The sequence below is a fragment of the Palaemon carinicauda genome, chromosome 27 (genome assembly GCF_036898095.1).
Source record: "Palaemon carinicauda isolate YSFRI2023 chromosome 27, ASM3689809v2, whole genome shotgun sequence".
Classification (NCBI taxonomy): Eukaryota; Metazoa; Arthropoda; class Malacostraca; order Decapoda; family Palaemonidae; genus Palaemon; species Palaemon carinicauda.
In genome coordinates, this window is record NC_090751.1 from 60,986,593 (window position 1) to 61,001,832 (window position 15,240).

A 15,240-nucleotide genomic window follows, 5' to 3' on the forward strand; every position below is an offset into this window, starting at 1 on the left:
GGGCATGATAAACTATTATCATAGTTTCCTGCCAGCCATCGCTACCACTCTTGCCCCCTCTACACCTCCCTCAAGTGCTCGCCAAAACACCTGAAGTGGGTTCCCCTTCACGAAGCAGACTTCTGCAATGCAAAGAATGCCCTACTAATTGCTGATGTTCTTACTTTTCCTGTGCTACATGCCTCTCACCTTCTCTCCATCGATGCTAACAATTTTGCTATTGATACAGTACTCAAGCAGGTGGTCACTAGCTCACCAGCCCCACCATTGGCCTTCTTCAGGAGAAAACTGTCCAAGGCGGAATCCAGCTACTCTACCTTCAACCGTGAATTTCTGGCAGTGCATTTGGCTGTCTGTCACTTTTGTCACTTGTTAGAAGGTATGCCCTTTGTCATTCGCACGGACCACGTGCTTCTCGTACATGCCTGCATTTGACAGTCCGACGCCTAGTCCACCCATCAACGCCGACATCTCTTCTCCATGGCTAAATACAATTATACCCTTCAGCATGTCCCTGGGCAAATGAATCCCACTGTTGATGTCCTGTCAAAAAACACATTGACTGCCATTCCCCTGGAATTGATTACAATGCCTTGGCAGAATCCTAATGGGACAATCCTGAGTACCAAGCATGTAGGACATCCTGCACATTCCTCTGCTGAGAAGATGTCCCCTTTGACAATTTCAACACAATCCTTCTCTGGACCAATACCATGGATACCTGGTCCTATGTGCCGACAGGTTTTTGATATCATTCATGGCCTTTCACATCCCTTACGACGTTCTACTGCACAGCTGGTTAAGCCAAAGTTCATTTGGCAAGGCATTACTAAGGATGCTAAGGATTGGGTTCATGCTTTTACTTCAGGCAAAACTTTAAAAATACATCGACATGCAGATTCAGGAGTGGGCACCTTTCCTAAACCTCAACGGTGCTTTGCCCACATTCATGTTGATGTCGTAGTTCCCCTACCCACATCACAAGGACATCATTACCTGATTACCGTTATCAACCACTCCACTTGTTGGCCTAAAGCCCTTCCCAATGAAACTGCAATGTCTGCCTCACTCTTAGGATGGAAAGTGAGATTTGGTATCCCTGAGCATATTACTTCCGACAGGGGTACCACTTTCACCTCTCAATTGTGAACATCATTAGCTAATCTCCTGGGTATCTCCCTTCATCAGACAATCGCATACAACCCTGCAGCCCATGGATGACATTTAAACAACTAAAATGAAATGAGAACAAAACTGAGTTCATGGTGGTGAGTAAGAGAAACAGTGTGAGAAGCTTGGGTGATATTCAAATGAACATAATTAATGACTCAGTGCTGATATCTAGTAAAGTTCGAGATCTAGGTGTATTTTTTGACTGTAACCTGTCTCTCAATACCCAAATAATTAATGTAGTAAAAACTGCTGGTTATCATCTAAGAAATATTACAATTTACCAAAAGGGCAACTTAAGAAATTACAAAACATAATAAATAGAGGAGCAAGACTGATAAAAGATGTCCCACCTAGAGAAAGGATCACCCTTATACTAATTGATTTACACTGGCTGCCAATAAAAGCGAGAATTGAATTTAAAATATGTACAATAACCCACCAAGTTATCAGAACCGGTCGTCCAAAATATTTAAGAGAATTGCTACATATTGCGCAGCCAACAAATCGTGTCGACACGACAATAGTTACAGATGGTTTCAAACTATTGGAACCTAGATATATGTCTACTGTAGGCTCCAGAGCCTTTAAATATGCGGCCCAGAGACTATATAATAAGCTCCCATGAGACATCCGAATGATTGAAGATATTAAGGCTTTCAAGAGGAAACTAAAGACTTTCTTATTTCATCAGTCATATAACAGTGACGATTTAATAGTAAATGAACAATACGTTATATGAAACGTTGAATTACTCTGAACGAACAAGGTAAAATGACAGTGGAGGTCCTGTAGAGGGCAGGGTTTCACTGCTGTATGGGACTGGAAATGCAGCCGTCAAAGTAAAGTAAGCAGTAAGTAAGCAAAGCCAACGGTATGGTTGAACTTTTTCACCGTACCATTAAAGTAGCTTTGATGTCCCACTGGTTTACCCAACTTCCCGGGATCCTCCTAGGACTAAGGACCACTCTAACGACACCATGGATGTCTCGATCACTGAAATTGTGTATGGTCATCCGTTGGTCGTCTCTGCCAAATTTTTTTCTGTCTGCAACCTTCTCCGACAATCTCCAGCGACAGATTCGCACTCTGCAACCCATGTTTTCCTGCGAAACAATACTAGCAAGCCAACGTTAACGCCCCCTTACATGGGCCCTTTCCTTGTGATCCATCATATGCCGAAAGCATTTCTCCTACATATGCGTTGCAAAGAAGACTGGGTGTCTATTGATCGTTTAAAACCTGCATATATCCAAGTCCCGGCAAGAAGGTCACAAAATACAACAGGCTATTTCTTGTCCAACCAGCAACCGGTTCTGTTAACAGTTAACAATAAGAAAAGCCGACAGGTTGATGCAAGTTGCTGTCAGTGCAAGGGGAGAGCAAAGATACAAAAGATAATATATAAAAAAAAAAATGAGAAATGTTGTTACTATTGACGTTCGTGTGACACACGGGTGGTGCATGGCTCCCCCCCTAAAAATGACATACTGTATATGTTAAATAGGGCGCCCTGATCTAGAGAGGCAAACTGTAGGCAGGTCATCTGGCAGGAGATAAGCAGGTTTTAGACGATCAATGGAGACCCAGTCTTCTTTGCAACGCATATGTAGGAGAAATGCTTTCGGCATATGATGGATCACAAGGAAAGGGCCCATGTAAGGGGGCATTAACGTTGGCTTGCTAGTATTGTTTCGCAGAAGACTGTTTAGTAGGGATGCTTTCGGATCGCGTTGGATCACAAGGAAAGGGCCCGTGTAAGGGGGCGTTACCGGTGCTTGCTAATGTTGTTGCGTAGGAGTCTGGGGGTCCCGTCGTCTTGATATGGTGATAAATACCGTGCTTGGCAGGAGCCTTGGGCATTTGGTGAAGTTCTGGACGGAAAACTTCCAGGTAGGACGTGAGGAGGTGGGCGTAGGCATCCGTGGGTGCGCTAATGTGGAGAGTGAGGTTGGAGGGGGCGGGTTGAAGAGGTGTCGACAAGTACGAGTCTGTGTTGACCAATCGTCGGAGGGCGACATCGACCGGAAGGTAGAAATGAGAGAGGAAATCTGCATCAAGATTGACAATGTGAAATCAGCAACGAAAAACTTCCAATTAAATTTGCCATTTCCAAACAATAATGTAAGGTTCTCGTAACTGTAGGTGGGTATCGCAGATCCGTTGGCAGCTACCAGACGGTTGTCGGCAGACTTAGACAGACTACGTCGTGTCCTGAAGAGTTCCCTTGGCAAAAGAGAATGACATGCACCCGTGTCTATCAAAAATCACACGCCCATTCCTGCATCATGTAAAAAGAAAAGATTAGAAACACGGGAGGCCACCGCCACGAGCGATGGCCTACTTACACGTTTTTTGCCCACTGACAATCCTTAGAACATTTCTTCGCGGCAGCCCCGAATCTTGAGTGGTAGTAGCAAAACTGCGGCCGATGGGCGGCAGTAAGTGGCTGTAAAGGTCGTTGGTTTGGGCCCGAGCGAGTGGTGGGTGATGGGTGGCTTCGTCACCGCTCAGGCACGTCACAGGGTAGGCGTGCATGTCCTACGGCATTCACGTCAACTTCGGTTGACGATGAATAGGTGTACTCTCCATCAGGAGTGGAGGCATTGATGGAGGTCTTGAAGGTTGTGAAGTGGCTGTCCATAAGGGCGTCAGCTTTGGTCATCAAGTCCTTTATGAGTAAACTATTGACATCGGGTATGGCAGCGCGTACAGGTTAGGGTAAACGGCGTACGTAAAGGGCACAAAGTAGGTTCACCTCACGAGGAGAGACGTCTGCAGCAGGTTGCAGGCGAGTGATACTGGTCAATTCCCTGAGAGTGAGCGAAGCCCTATGGTCCCCCAACGGTTGTTGAGAGAGCTGAAAAAGCTTTGCTATATGGGCTGCTGACAACAGCGAGTACTGCTGCAGAAAGTATGTTTTGAGGGCGTCATACGCTATTAGGGTGTCTCCTTGTTCACAAAGCCAGTCGGAGATTTCCGGGAAGGTGTCCTCATGTATCACCGCTAGAACATAATCTGCTTTGGTGGTTGAGCGAGTCACGCCATTGATGCGGAACTGGACTTCTGCGCGCTGAAACCAAGCAAACGCCTCTCCGCTGGCGAAAGATGAAAGTTTGAATGGGGCGGCGCTAACTTCTGGGGAGTCTGCCATAGTACCTATGGGGGGGGGGAGAAATTGGGAGGAGCGAGTAGACTTCCAGGGGTCACCAATGTGACAGGGCAAGAGTAGGTTGTGACTCAAAAGGCGAGATGAAAGCAACTGAGTAACCTTATTACAGAACATTGAGTTTATATACACGCGAAGTCCCGGCAAGAAGGTCACAAAATACAACACGTTATTTCTTGTCTAACCGGCAACTAGTTCTGTTAACAGTTAACGATAAGAAAAGCAGACAGGTTGATGCAAGTTGCTGTCAGTGCGAGGGGAGAGCGAAGATACAAAAGATAATACTGTATATACAAAAAAGAGAAATGTCGTTACTATGTACGATCGTGTGACACACGGGTGGTACAAGGCATAGCAAAGCTGTAAATTTAAACAGGTAACGCAGTGTTTAGCAAAATGGAGAAAGTTGGCAATGCTGCTTGTTTAATAAAGTCGCTGAGATCATAAATACGTGATCAAAAGCATTTATAATGAAATTACGAATTGCTGTTGAGGAAATAACAATATTACTATATACAGCACTTCGTAAAATTAATAAACATGATTTAGATAACGTGTTTGCAAACTCGGCGACTTTCTTTATAGGCAGGGTTAGTAACAATTATTATTTTTCTAAACACACAATTACCTGTTTAAACGTACAGCTTCCCATGAAGTGTACCGGAATTAATAAAGCCGACTGTACAAGATTCACACTTGAATGATCATCAAAGCGTAATCGATTGTTTCGTGGAATAAAGTAAGTCTGATTAAAAAAAGGGGGAGAAATTAAGATTAATCAGAATTGAACACTACTACTAACTGTCAGACATACATAAAAAACATCTTCTTAGCAGAGGCAAAGAGGGATAATACAAATCAAATACGTTTAGTAAAAAGTAACTCATTATGTTGCAGAGAATTTCTACGGTAAGATAAAAGCTACAGGCTTCTCATCCCTTTGTCGTACCTCAATTACTTTTAGAAAAATAGAAAAATATTTTTCTCACTCCATTTTACAGACCGACAATGTTTTTGCTATCCGTTTTCTATTCTCATTCGTATTAAAATTTCAAAGACTTGAAGTGTTATTACGTCATTCTTCTCACAATCGCTTCCATCAAATCAAAACTCTATTTTAAAAAGGATTTTGACATTACTTTCGCCATATCCGAAACCGATCTTACGGCAACAATTTCCATAAAAATCTTTATTCTTCTTCCTTTCTTTTATTCATCTATTAGCTTTCGTCATCTTTAATCTCATACCTATACTTGGGATTATATTTCTTTCATTACTGTAAAATTTGGTGACTGATAATTAGAATACTGCCAATATGTCTCTTTAATCAGCAAAGTGACTTGCCAACTCATTGATATCCTATAAATCAAGTTGCGCGAACTACAAATCTTTGAAAAATAACTAATTATAAAAAATAGTATCAGATTAAAAAGTGTCACTACTCTTGTTTATACAAAAAAATAAAATAATTATCGCCAAATATATATTTGCTAACATCTAAGATAAGACTTAGTTTTCAACCATTTACGCCAATTTCTGGCCAAAATTATATATATAAAAAAAAAAAAATCTCGTAACACTAAAATGAAGGAAGAACTAAATGCCATGAATTTTGGAAATAAAAATCCGTTCCAGAAAATATTAGGAAATAATAAATAACATTTTCTCAGTTATGAACCGTTTAGGATAAGACATATTCTGCAGAGGAACTCAGAGCAGAAAGCGAGAAGGAAAATTAAATGAGTGGAAATGGCCATAATTATTGACACAGTTGACATCCCCCACTTTTCTCTCTCTCTCTCTCTCTCTCTCTCTCTCTCTCTCTCTCTCTCTCTCTCTCTCTCTCTCTCTCTTGTATGACAAGTCCATTGGAATTTTTCCACAATATGTTTAGCATTTACGACAAAAGGAGGGAAATGGACATGATACACGAAAACTTTCAAAAGGCTTTTGACAAAGTCCCTCATAAAAAAATTAATGGTTAAAATTACAGTACTAGGCATCATTGATGAGCCTACTGAATGGATCGAAGGTTATCTGACAAACAGAAACCAAAGAGTTGAAATAAATGGAGAAACCTCAGAGTGGGCTGGGCAGCTGTTACAAGCGAAGTACCCCAAGGATCCGTCCTTGGCCCAGTATTATTTCTGATATACATCAACGACGTAGATTTAGAATTAATTAAAAGAATAGCCAAATTTGCCGACGATTTTAAACTAGGCATAAACGCTGCGAACTCAGAAGACATAGAAGCCTTAAGAGAGGATCTAATTAAGTTGGGAGAATGGTTCATAAAATGGCAAATGCCTTTCAACTGTGGGAAATGCAAAGTTACAAATATGGTAACCCACAAACAGATTACTAACTGTTTGGTAATGAAATAGAAAGTGTGGACTGGGAGGAAGATCCTCGCATTATCATTAGCAAATATTTGAAGTCCGTCAGAGCATAAAAGTTGAAAAGAAAGCACAAAACTAACAGATTACATAAAGAGACATTTTAAATACAGAAAAAAAGGACATTGTACTGCAGCTGTACATATCACTAGTAAGACACCATCTAGAATAAGGAATCCAATTTTAGGTCCCAAGTATTCAGAAGAATATAGATAGACTAGAAACATTACAGGGTAGGGCTACCAAACTAGTTCCAACACTAAGACAATTTGGATATAGACGAAGAATGGAACATCTGAACTTATTTGATCTACAAACTTTACGTCTAAGGGTACAGCTAATAGAGACATTCGAAATTCTTTAAGAAATAATAAATGTAGATTACAACAACGTCTTCCTGCTTCGCGATGGGAAAGAAGAACGAAATATGGTCTATCAAATTATTTTTTTCATGTTAAGCAAATATTGCACCCACGAACATCTTCTAGCACAATACATTGACTTTTAAACTAGTAAGGCTTTAATCAGGACTGGCGATTAACAATAATGCAAAGCTAGTTATTTTATAAGATGTCCTTAGGAAGTAATTGTCTTACATCACAGGACAAAATATCTAAAAAAAAAAACAAATAAACCGAGAATTTGAACACTCATTATGGCTACTCTCTTAATAAAATTATGAAATTACATCATCAGAAGTAATACGAAGCCATTAAGCAAATCCATCACCAGATGCTCTAATTAATCTTGAAGCTCACTTTTTAAGAATACTGACTTACATTAAAAACTTTGTCAACACGGACTCTTGTTCATTGAGTAGCTTGCACATAAAACTACAGGTCCTGGTATCTAAATGGTTATATTTCTCGTGGAAAAAAAAAAAAAAACTCTTTTGCAACATTTTTCAGGATATTGTAGTTTTCATTACTACTATGCAATGACAGCAGATATAACCTGCGAGATTTGCAGCAGCAAGGCCTCAGTAAAATATTCGATATAAATCGTAGTATTCTAAACGTGCTGCCATTACTGCTTAATCAGTGCAATTGATATTTTCTTTCATCTTCACCCATTCCTTCATTCAATCAAAAAAAATGCTTTTGAATGTAAAATACGTTTGATAACATTAATGAAGTAAAAACATAAGCCATCTATGTAAGAACTCCTGAATTATGGCATTTGACTAATGGAAAATATTCAATCATCGTGTGCGTATTGGCCTGAATGAATAAGACTCGAATACAAAATATACACTACACTGAACGACTGCAGAATACAACAAAATAACAGACATCTCTGATATCCTGTGTAGTTAATTTTTACGGAAATAAAAAACGGGGGTTTTCTTTATTGTCATACTAGAGATAATGGTGATAAGGAATGAATAATGGCTAACAAAAGTGTTATATTCTTTCAAAAAAATAGTACGATATACGAAAAACTAGAGTCTAAAATGCGGAAGAATAATCCGTACAAGAAATAAAAATTTATTCATGGGATATGCTGCTACAGAGACAAGAGCCCGCACTGGCTTAACACTAGTTCATTCTAAGAACTACTGTTACTTCATTCAAAATACTGACAAAGCAAATTACTTTTTCACAGGGATTTTATTTTCCTAAACAAACAAAGCATCATCTGAAAACCAAAGACCGATGGCTCTATTTTTATTCGTGTGCTTGTAAAAATATATCGGCTTTCTTTATTTTTTATTTTTTTTTATTTCTTCATCTTCGGAAAATCCTTCGGAAGAACAAAACAAGAAATGATAATCGAGGGCTGTTCGGTTCTGATTTTTATTTTCGTACGTCAGTTTCTATGAAAACATTAATGATGCGCATCAGAAGAGGAAACAAAAGACCCACAAACAATAATTAAAATATATCAATCAATGGAGAGAGAGAGAGAGAGAGAGAGAGAGAGAGAGAGAGAGAGAGAGAGAGAGAGAGAGAGAGAGAGAGAGAGAGAGAGCATGGATTGGTGTTGAAATATACTTATAAGAATACAAAACACCAATTCACAACTTAATTACATTCCTTCTTTACGTTAGCATCATATTGATGAGTTTCTATTTTAACTACGAGAATCTTGTCGATTAAATCACACAGAAGTCTTACTTAAAACATGTTTTACACATGCTTTAATTAAAGTGAAGAGGCATGTGATACATAATAAAAAGTCCTTATTTATTTTCATGTATTATTAACAGTAAAAAAAAACAATGTAAGGAATTACACCAGATACCAATGAAAATTTCTTAGTAGACGAAACTAGTGCCAAATTCTTTTGTCGCAAAAGAAACATTCTTTCTTGAAAATACTAGCCACACTTGACTTCCTGGGAAGTCTCATAATCATCGAAAGTAACCGACGAATCAGCAACATTCAACGTTACCGATGGCCTTTTGAAGCGTTCATGGTAAAAAAATATATTGCATGAGAGAGAGAGAGAGAGAGAGAGAGAGAGAGAGAGAGAGAGAGAGAGAGAGAGAGAGAGAGAGAGAGAGAGAGAGTTTGATGATAATGTGATTTAATCCCAGTGGAGCGAGTACCACTTCGTCCAGGCTCTCCGCATTATTAATGATGGCCTTTATTCTTATAGAGTTTATGATAACTCAAATCTATCTTTATTATCCACCACCAATCTCCATAATCGATCAAAGACCAAGTGAAAATTTTATGTTACCACGAGGCATACAGGATCTTTAAAGAACGCACCTAAGCAGAAAATCCGAGAAATTAAAATAAATCATTATTTTATAATTACGAAATGTCCTTTTTGCTGAGCTTTTTCTATTCTTCTACTATCCATATTTACATTCACAGCTCCATCTGTCTGATTTCTATTTACTTTCATATTCTTAACGTTGCTCACATTTATTCCAAACAGTTCTTTCAAACACTTTCAAACTCCTGCAATCCTTTCAGCAACGTCTCTTCAATATTAAGCAATCAATATTGCATAATCCGAAAATATCAAGAACCTCTCATCACTTCATTCACAACTTTTTATATCATCTTTGAACTTGATATGACTCTAGTATAATATTCAAATACTGTCTTCTCGCAATACTCCATTCATCACTACAAACCACAATGGAAACAAATGCAGATAACACATAAATTCATAAATATATTTTATACATACATAAATAATTATATATAAATATGATGATTTTCACACTTACACTTACGATATTGTATTTTTTAACTAAGCCAAAAACACCTCTTAATATCGAATACGCTCTGCCTCAAAAGTACAGAGCAAAGGAAAAATAATTTTTGATAAGAATTTCTGTAAGGGTCAAAATTCTAACCTTTGCACAGTCAAAATCGAAATGACAGTCGACTATTATACCACAAATTCTAATTTTTATCATAAAATATGTTTCCCCTTTTCTCTGTGATCCAGACACAGATCAAACTCGATATTAAGAGTGTATATATATATATATATATATATATATATATATATATATATATATATATATATATACATATATATATATATATATATATATATATATATATATATATATATATATATATATATATATATATATATATATATGTGTGTGTGTGTGTGTGTGTGTGTGTATGTGTTTATATATCTGTGTTTATATGTATACATATATATATATATATATATATATATATATATATATGTATATATATATATATATATATACATATATATATATATATATATATATATATATATATATATATATATATATATATATGTGTGTGTGTGTGTGTGTGTGTGTGCGTGTGTGTGTGTAAAAATATAACTATATATTTGGGGACATACACAGCTAGTGTAAAAACAGAGAATTATTCACGCCTCCATCTGTTATCGTGACAAGTAAACAGAACATGTTTATTTAATAATCGCATCCAACCAGCAGACCTACATACACCCTTCTTATGTATGGCAGTCATAAAATGGGGGTTAACCACATCATGTCGCTTGCTTGAGTCACATTTGCTAGTCCTTTTTCATCAATAACAACAACAGTATTATGTCGTTATTTTCCTTCCCATATGATACCTAAATTCGATTCTTTACTCGGTTGGAGCACCTCTTTTCAGAACTCTTTAGCATCTTTCTTTTTCTTCTTTTTCGTTTGCGGTTATCGTCTTGATTTTAATTTTGAATCATCTCTTCACTTCTAGTTCAATCTCTACACTAAAATTTCACCTTTTCATAATGCAAAAGTTCATAGGTTTTGTAATGATGTTTTTTAATTATACTTTCATAAGGGTCGTTTAAAATAAAAGATTTTACACTAACGATTTTTGCCTTTCTGAAATAAACAACTCTTGCCCGAGGGGAAGAAATTAGTTTTAGTGACTACATAATTCAGAACTTTCCGATCCGATTTGCATAATTTCGAGTAGCTGAATACAAAAGCAATTTCGAAAGCAATGGAAAGGCATTAAAAACGATATTAGTCAATGCTATTGAATATAATAAATACTGAATAAAACTTACTAAAAACTTTCTGAAGTAACACAATAAATATAAATTTTCTTTGTTAAAATGATAATAAGTAAAAAAGGTATTTGTAAAAAATAACATGTTATCGTGGGTATGGCAAGTTAGGGGTATGCAATCCATTTGGAGAGGGGGTTGAAAGACCCAAACCATTTTGGGATTCAGTTTCAGCCCCAGAAACTGATTATCATACTGCCAAAGTCAGCGAAGGGTTCTGATAATCAGACACCTTTAGCTATAGTAGCAAACGGGATTTAAACAACATTTGGCAAATTCTTGCCATTTAAAACAACTTGTGACGTTAAAAGTTTGTTAATATACGGAACATATTGAGCAGGGAATTAACAATCCTTTATAGATAAAGTTTCATCATGATGAAAGAAAAATTATGTTTTGAACTCTAAATGGAAATGTAAACCTAAAAACTGCACACATCAACAAAATATTTTGGGAAAATAACAATTATACCAAAGAATGCCTACCTGCAGAGATTAAAAAAAATCAGAAATTAACAAATGCTAGACTGAATTTACTGGTCACCTTCCAAAAAACATAGATGAAAAAGGCTCTGGAAGAGTAATTATGAACCCCAAAGGTTACTGCCAATAAGTTCTATCAAATAGAAGACAATTTGTCAAAGTAAAAAGAATATTATCTGACAAGTAACCACAAATCCTCAATGTAGCTATGACGTTTCCCACATTAATTTCCCTGTTTTTGTTCTCATTTTAATTACGTTTCACTTCCGCCTCTTCCTTATATTTTTCATTCATCTATCTCATATAAAGTAGCAACCTTTTTGCCGTCCATCAACCTGTTATCACATTTAACTATCTCCGCGCACCATCAAGTCTCCAAGATGTTTAATCTCGCTATCTTTCATAGCCAGATTCTTAGCTCGACGTTATGAAATCGGTGTTATTTTTATGAAGGCTGTTCCTTGAGAAGCGATATTCTTAACGAGAGATGATTCATTTTTCAATCCTGATAGGGTGGATTTCTTCCACGTAAGATTGGGGTTTCATACTAGAGCTGTCTTATTGACAGCTAAAGACCTATCGCAATATTAGTTAGCTCATTTACAAGATGCAATTAAATTCAATGATCTATGGGGTTATGAATACACTACCAAAATACCGATGTTCTATAATTGGACGCTCACATATACTAGGACTGTTCTTGACTTGACCCATTTTTACAGAGACCTTGATTAATAGATCCCTTCCCATTTTTTTTTCAGTAAAATCTACCTATCACAGTCAGCTTAAACTTGGTTATACTTTATTTCTTGGTTGCAGAAAAATCCCTTAGAAATTTATCCATTGAGAAAACCCAACTTGAACTTCAAACAAAACTTGAATAGTTGTCGTGGCCTGGTGGTAGCGTCCTTGACTGGTGATTGCCAGATTGGGGTTCGAGTCCCGTTCACACTCGTTAGTTTCTTTGGTCCCTGCAACCTCACCATCCTTGTGAGCTAAGGATGGGGGGTTTGGGGGAACCTATAGGTTTATCTGCTGAGTCATCAGCAGCCATTGCCTGGCCCTCCTTTATCCTGGCTTGGGCTTGGTCGCTGATCATATGTAACATGGTCAGTCTCTAAGGCATTGTCCTGCTTGATAGGGCAAAGTCCCCTGCCTCTGCCATTCATGAGTGGCCTTTAAAGTGTTATTTCTAAGCTAAGCGAATCTAAGTGAAGCTTCTGTTAAAAGTAATATCAGTAGAAATTCATAGCTGTGCCAAATCAAATTTATTTGGAATGGGGCTGTGAAATTCCCTTCTAAGCTAAGCGAATCTAAGTGAAGCTTCTGTTAAAAGTAATATCAGTAGAAATTCATAGCTGTGCCAAATCAAATTTATTTGGAATGGGGCTGTGAAATTCCCTTCTAAGCTAAGCGAATCTAAGTGAAGCTTCTGTTAAAAGTAATATCAGTAGAAATTCATAGCTGTGCCAAATCAAATTTATTTGGAAAGAGGCTGTGAAATTCCCTTCGTAGTTAGTAACTACAATACATTGGCAATTTGCCGAAAAAAAACGAAGCATATCAAAATTCCCCTATCCCACCATATGAACTAAATCACACAGAATTTAAGACTACATATCACACCCCTTCGTGTTCGAAATTGTCGCCTCGCACCAAAATTTGATAAAATAAAATTATATCCCTTGATAACCTAGAACCATGGACAATAAGTTAAGATACAAAGAATGAAGAGAAAAAGACACCAACAACCATACAAGAATTACATAAGGTTTAAATTCGCCCGAGGCCAAGAAAATCAAGTTTAGGAAAAGTTACCTTCTGAATAGAATATCCTTTTAACAGACAGCGGCTTAAAATGATTTATTTTTATTTTCAGAATATAAAAGATAAATATCCATAAATATGTCCTTCAACTTACTCTATGCTCTGGCAAAATACATCAAAGATAAAAATACTTTGAACAATAATAAGAAACCCTTGATTTCAACAAAATTAAAAACAATAAATCATTGGATGACAACTATATCGATAGTGATGAAAGGAAAAGATAAGTCATTTCACGAAAAGTGGAAAAGAACAACAAAATAGTCAGAAAGAGACAAGATAAAATAAGAACTTTCAAAAGAACCTTTTCCTCTGACCTTTCTTTCCCCATGATTTCCTCAATTACATTATCTGATAGTCTCATTTAAACAATAGCCAATCATTCCCTTTCATTTAAATCACCACGTATTTTATACTCTCTCGACTTCCCCAATGGACGTATCGCTGGAGTCCGTCATTTCGTACTTCTCCTTTTCCCCTTTCCTTCCCCTCAGACTCAAATTTCAAATACTTCAAGTTTCATAACATCCTTCTATTCCCATGGAAAAATCTTCAATAAATACAGAATATTAATTCCAACAATTTATTTTACTCTTTTCTCAAATATTCGATGAGAACCTTAAATGTAAAGCTTTCTAATATTTTAATAAAAAGAAAAATATTTTTCTAATTTTATCACCTTGTTAACTCATTTTTTAATTAAAAGATTACGTCACATGTACTTGACTGATTATTATAACTAACAATAGCGATGGACTATAGAAAAAAATATTCACTTGACCTACTAATTTAACGTTAGGTCACCCAAGTTACTTTAATTATGATTTTTCAAAAGATTTTGCTCTCCAATAAGTGTTTCCTGAAATTCAAAATCAAATGGAGACAGTCACCATGCTATACACGAGGCTCAAAATAAAATCATTTTTACAAGATCAATTATTTGAGGGACAAATTTCCTATTTACTACCATTCATATATAAATGCACTAGCATTTATGTCAACTGTATACATACCGTAACCATACTTCAATCTTTTTCCAAACAAAATGAAATGTTAAAAAACTTCAAATGTGTTGATAACATCCTGCATTACGTAATTGTTCATATATTCCCAGTGAATACGAATGAAATTCACGTACAAAATACAATTATCTCAAATTCACACACGAGATAAAAAAACAGAAATTCATAGAATTTGTATTTGTGAGAAAAATGCCATAAAAAAGAATAATTGTAAAGAAATTCATCACTTACTTTTACCCCTCTTGGTGAAAGTTTTCTGCAGGTGATTTCGAGGAGCAGAAAGGAGAGATAATGAAATGAACGGAAATGCTCACAAATGGGAGATGTTCATTTCCACAAAATTGCCATCATTATCATAATTGATGAGCTCTCTCTTCTCTCTCTCTCTCTCTCTCTCTCTCTCTCTCTCTCTCTCTCTCTCTCTCTCTCACGAGTTCCTAATGAAATCAAAATACGTTCAAATACAACACATACTGCAATTCTTTTATTGAATAAGTCTTGAATGTAGAACTTACCCATTTATGCAAAAATTACCAATTGCACTAAAAAATACTTTCCGTAAATATTATTGTTTGATTAAATTACATGAAACACGAGGGTGCAAGACTAAGATAATTATTCGAAGGAAGCTAATGGTCACCTTGAAACAAGGTGCTGTCTTTAACTATACCGACAGTGAT

At 36.6% G+C, this 15,240-nt stretch overlaps 1 protein-coding gene across 1 annotated transcript; it reads left to right on the plus strand.

Annotated features, from left to right (window-relative positions):
- The first annotated feature begins 480 nt into the window (after positions 1-480).
- LOC137620924 (uncharacterized) lies at positions 481-1,149 on the plus strand. Its single transcript, XM_068351368.1, has one exon. The coding sequence runs from the start codon at positions 481-483 to the stop codon at positions 1,147-1,149; it is 669 nt and encodes a 222-aa protein (XP_068207469.1).
- Positions 1,150-15,240: the final 14,091 nt, after the last annotated feature.

Bases quoted from the DNA above. Each gene is read 5' to 3' on its own strand.
- LOC137620924 (XM_068351368.1), top strand. From the start codon at position 481: ATGGCTAAATACAATTATACCCTTCAGCATGTCCCTGGGCAAATGAAT.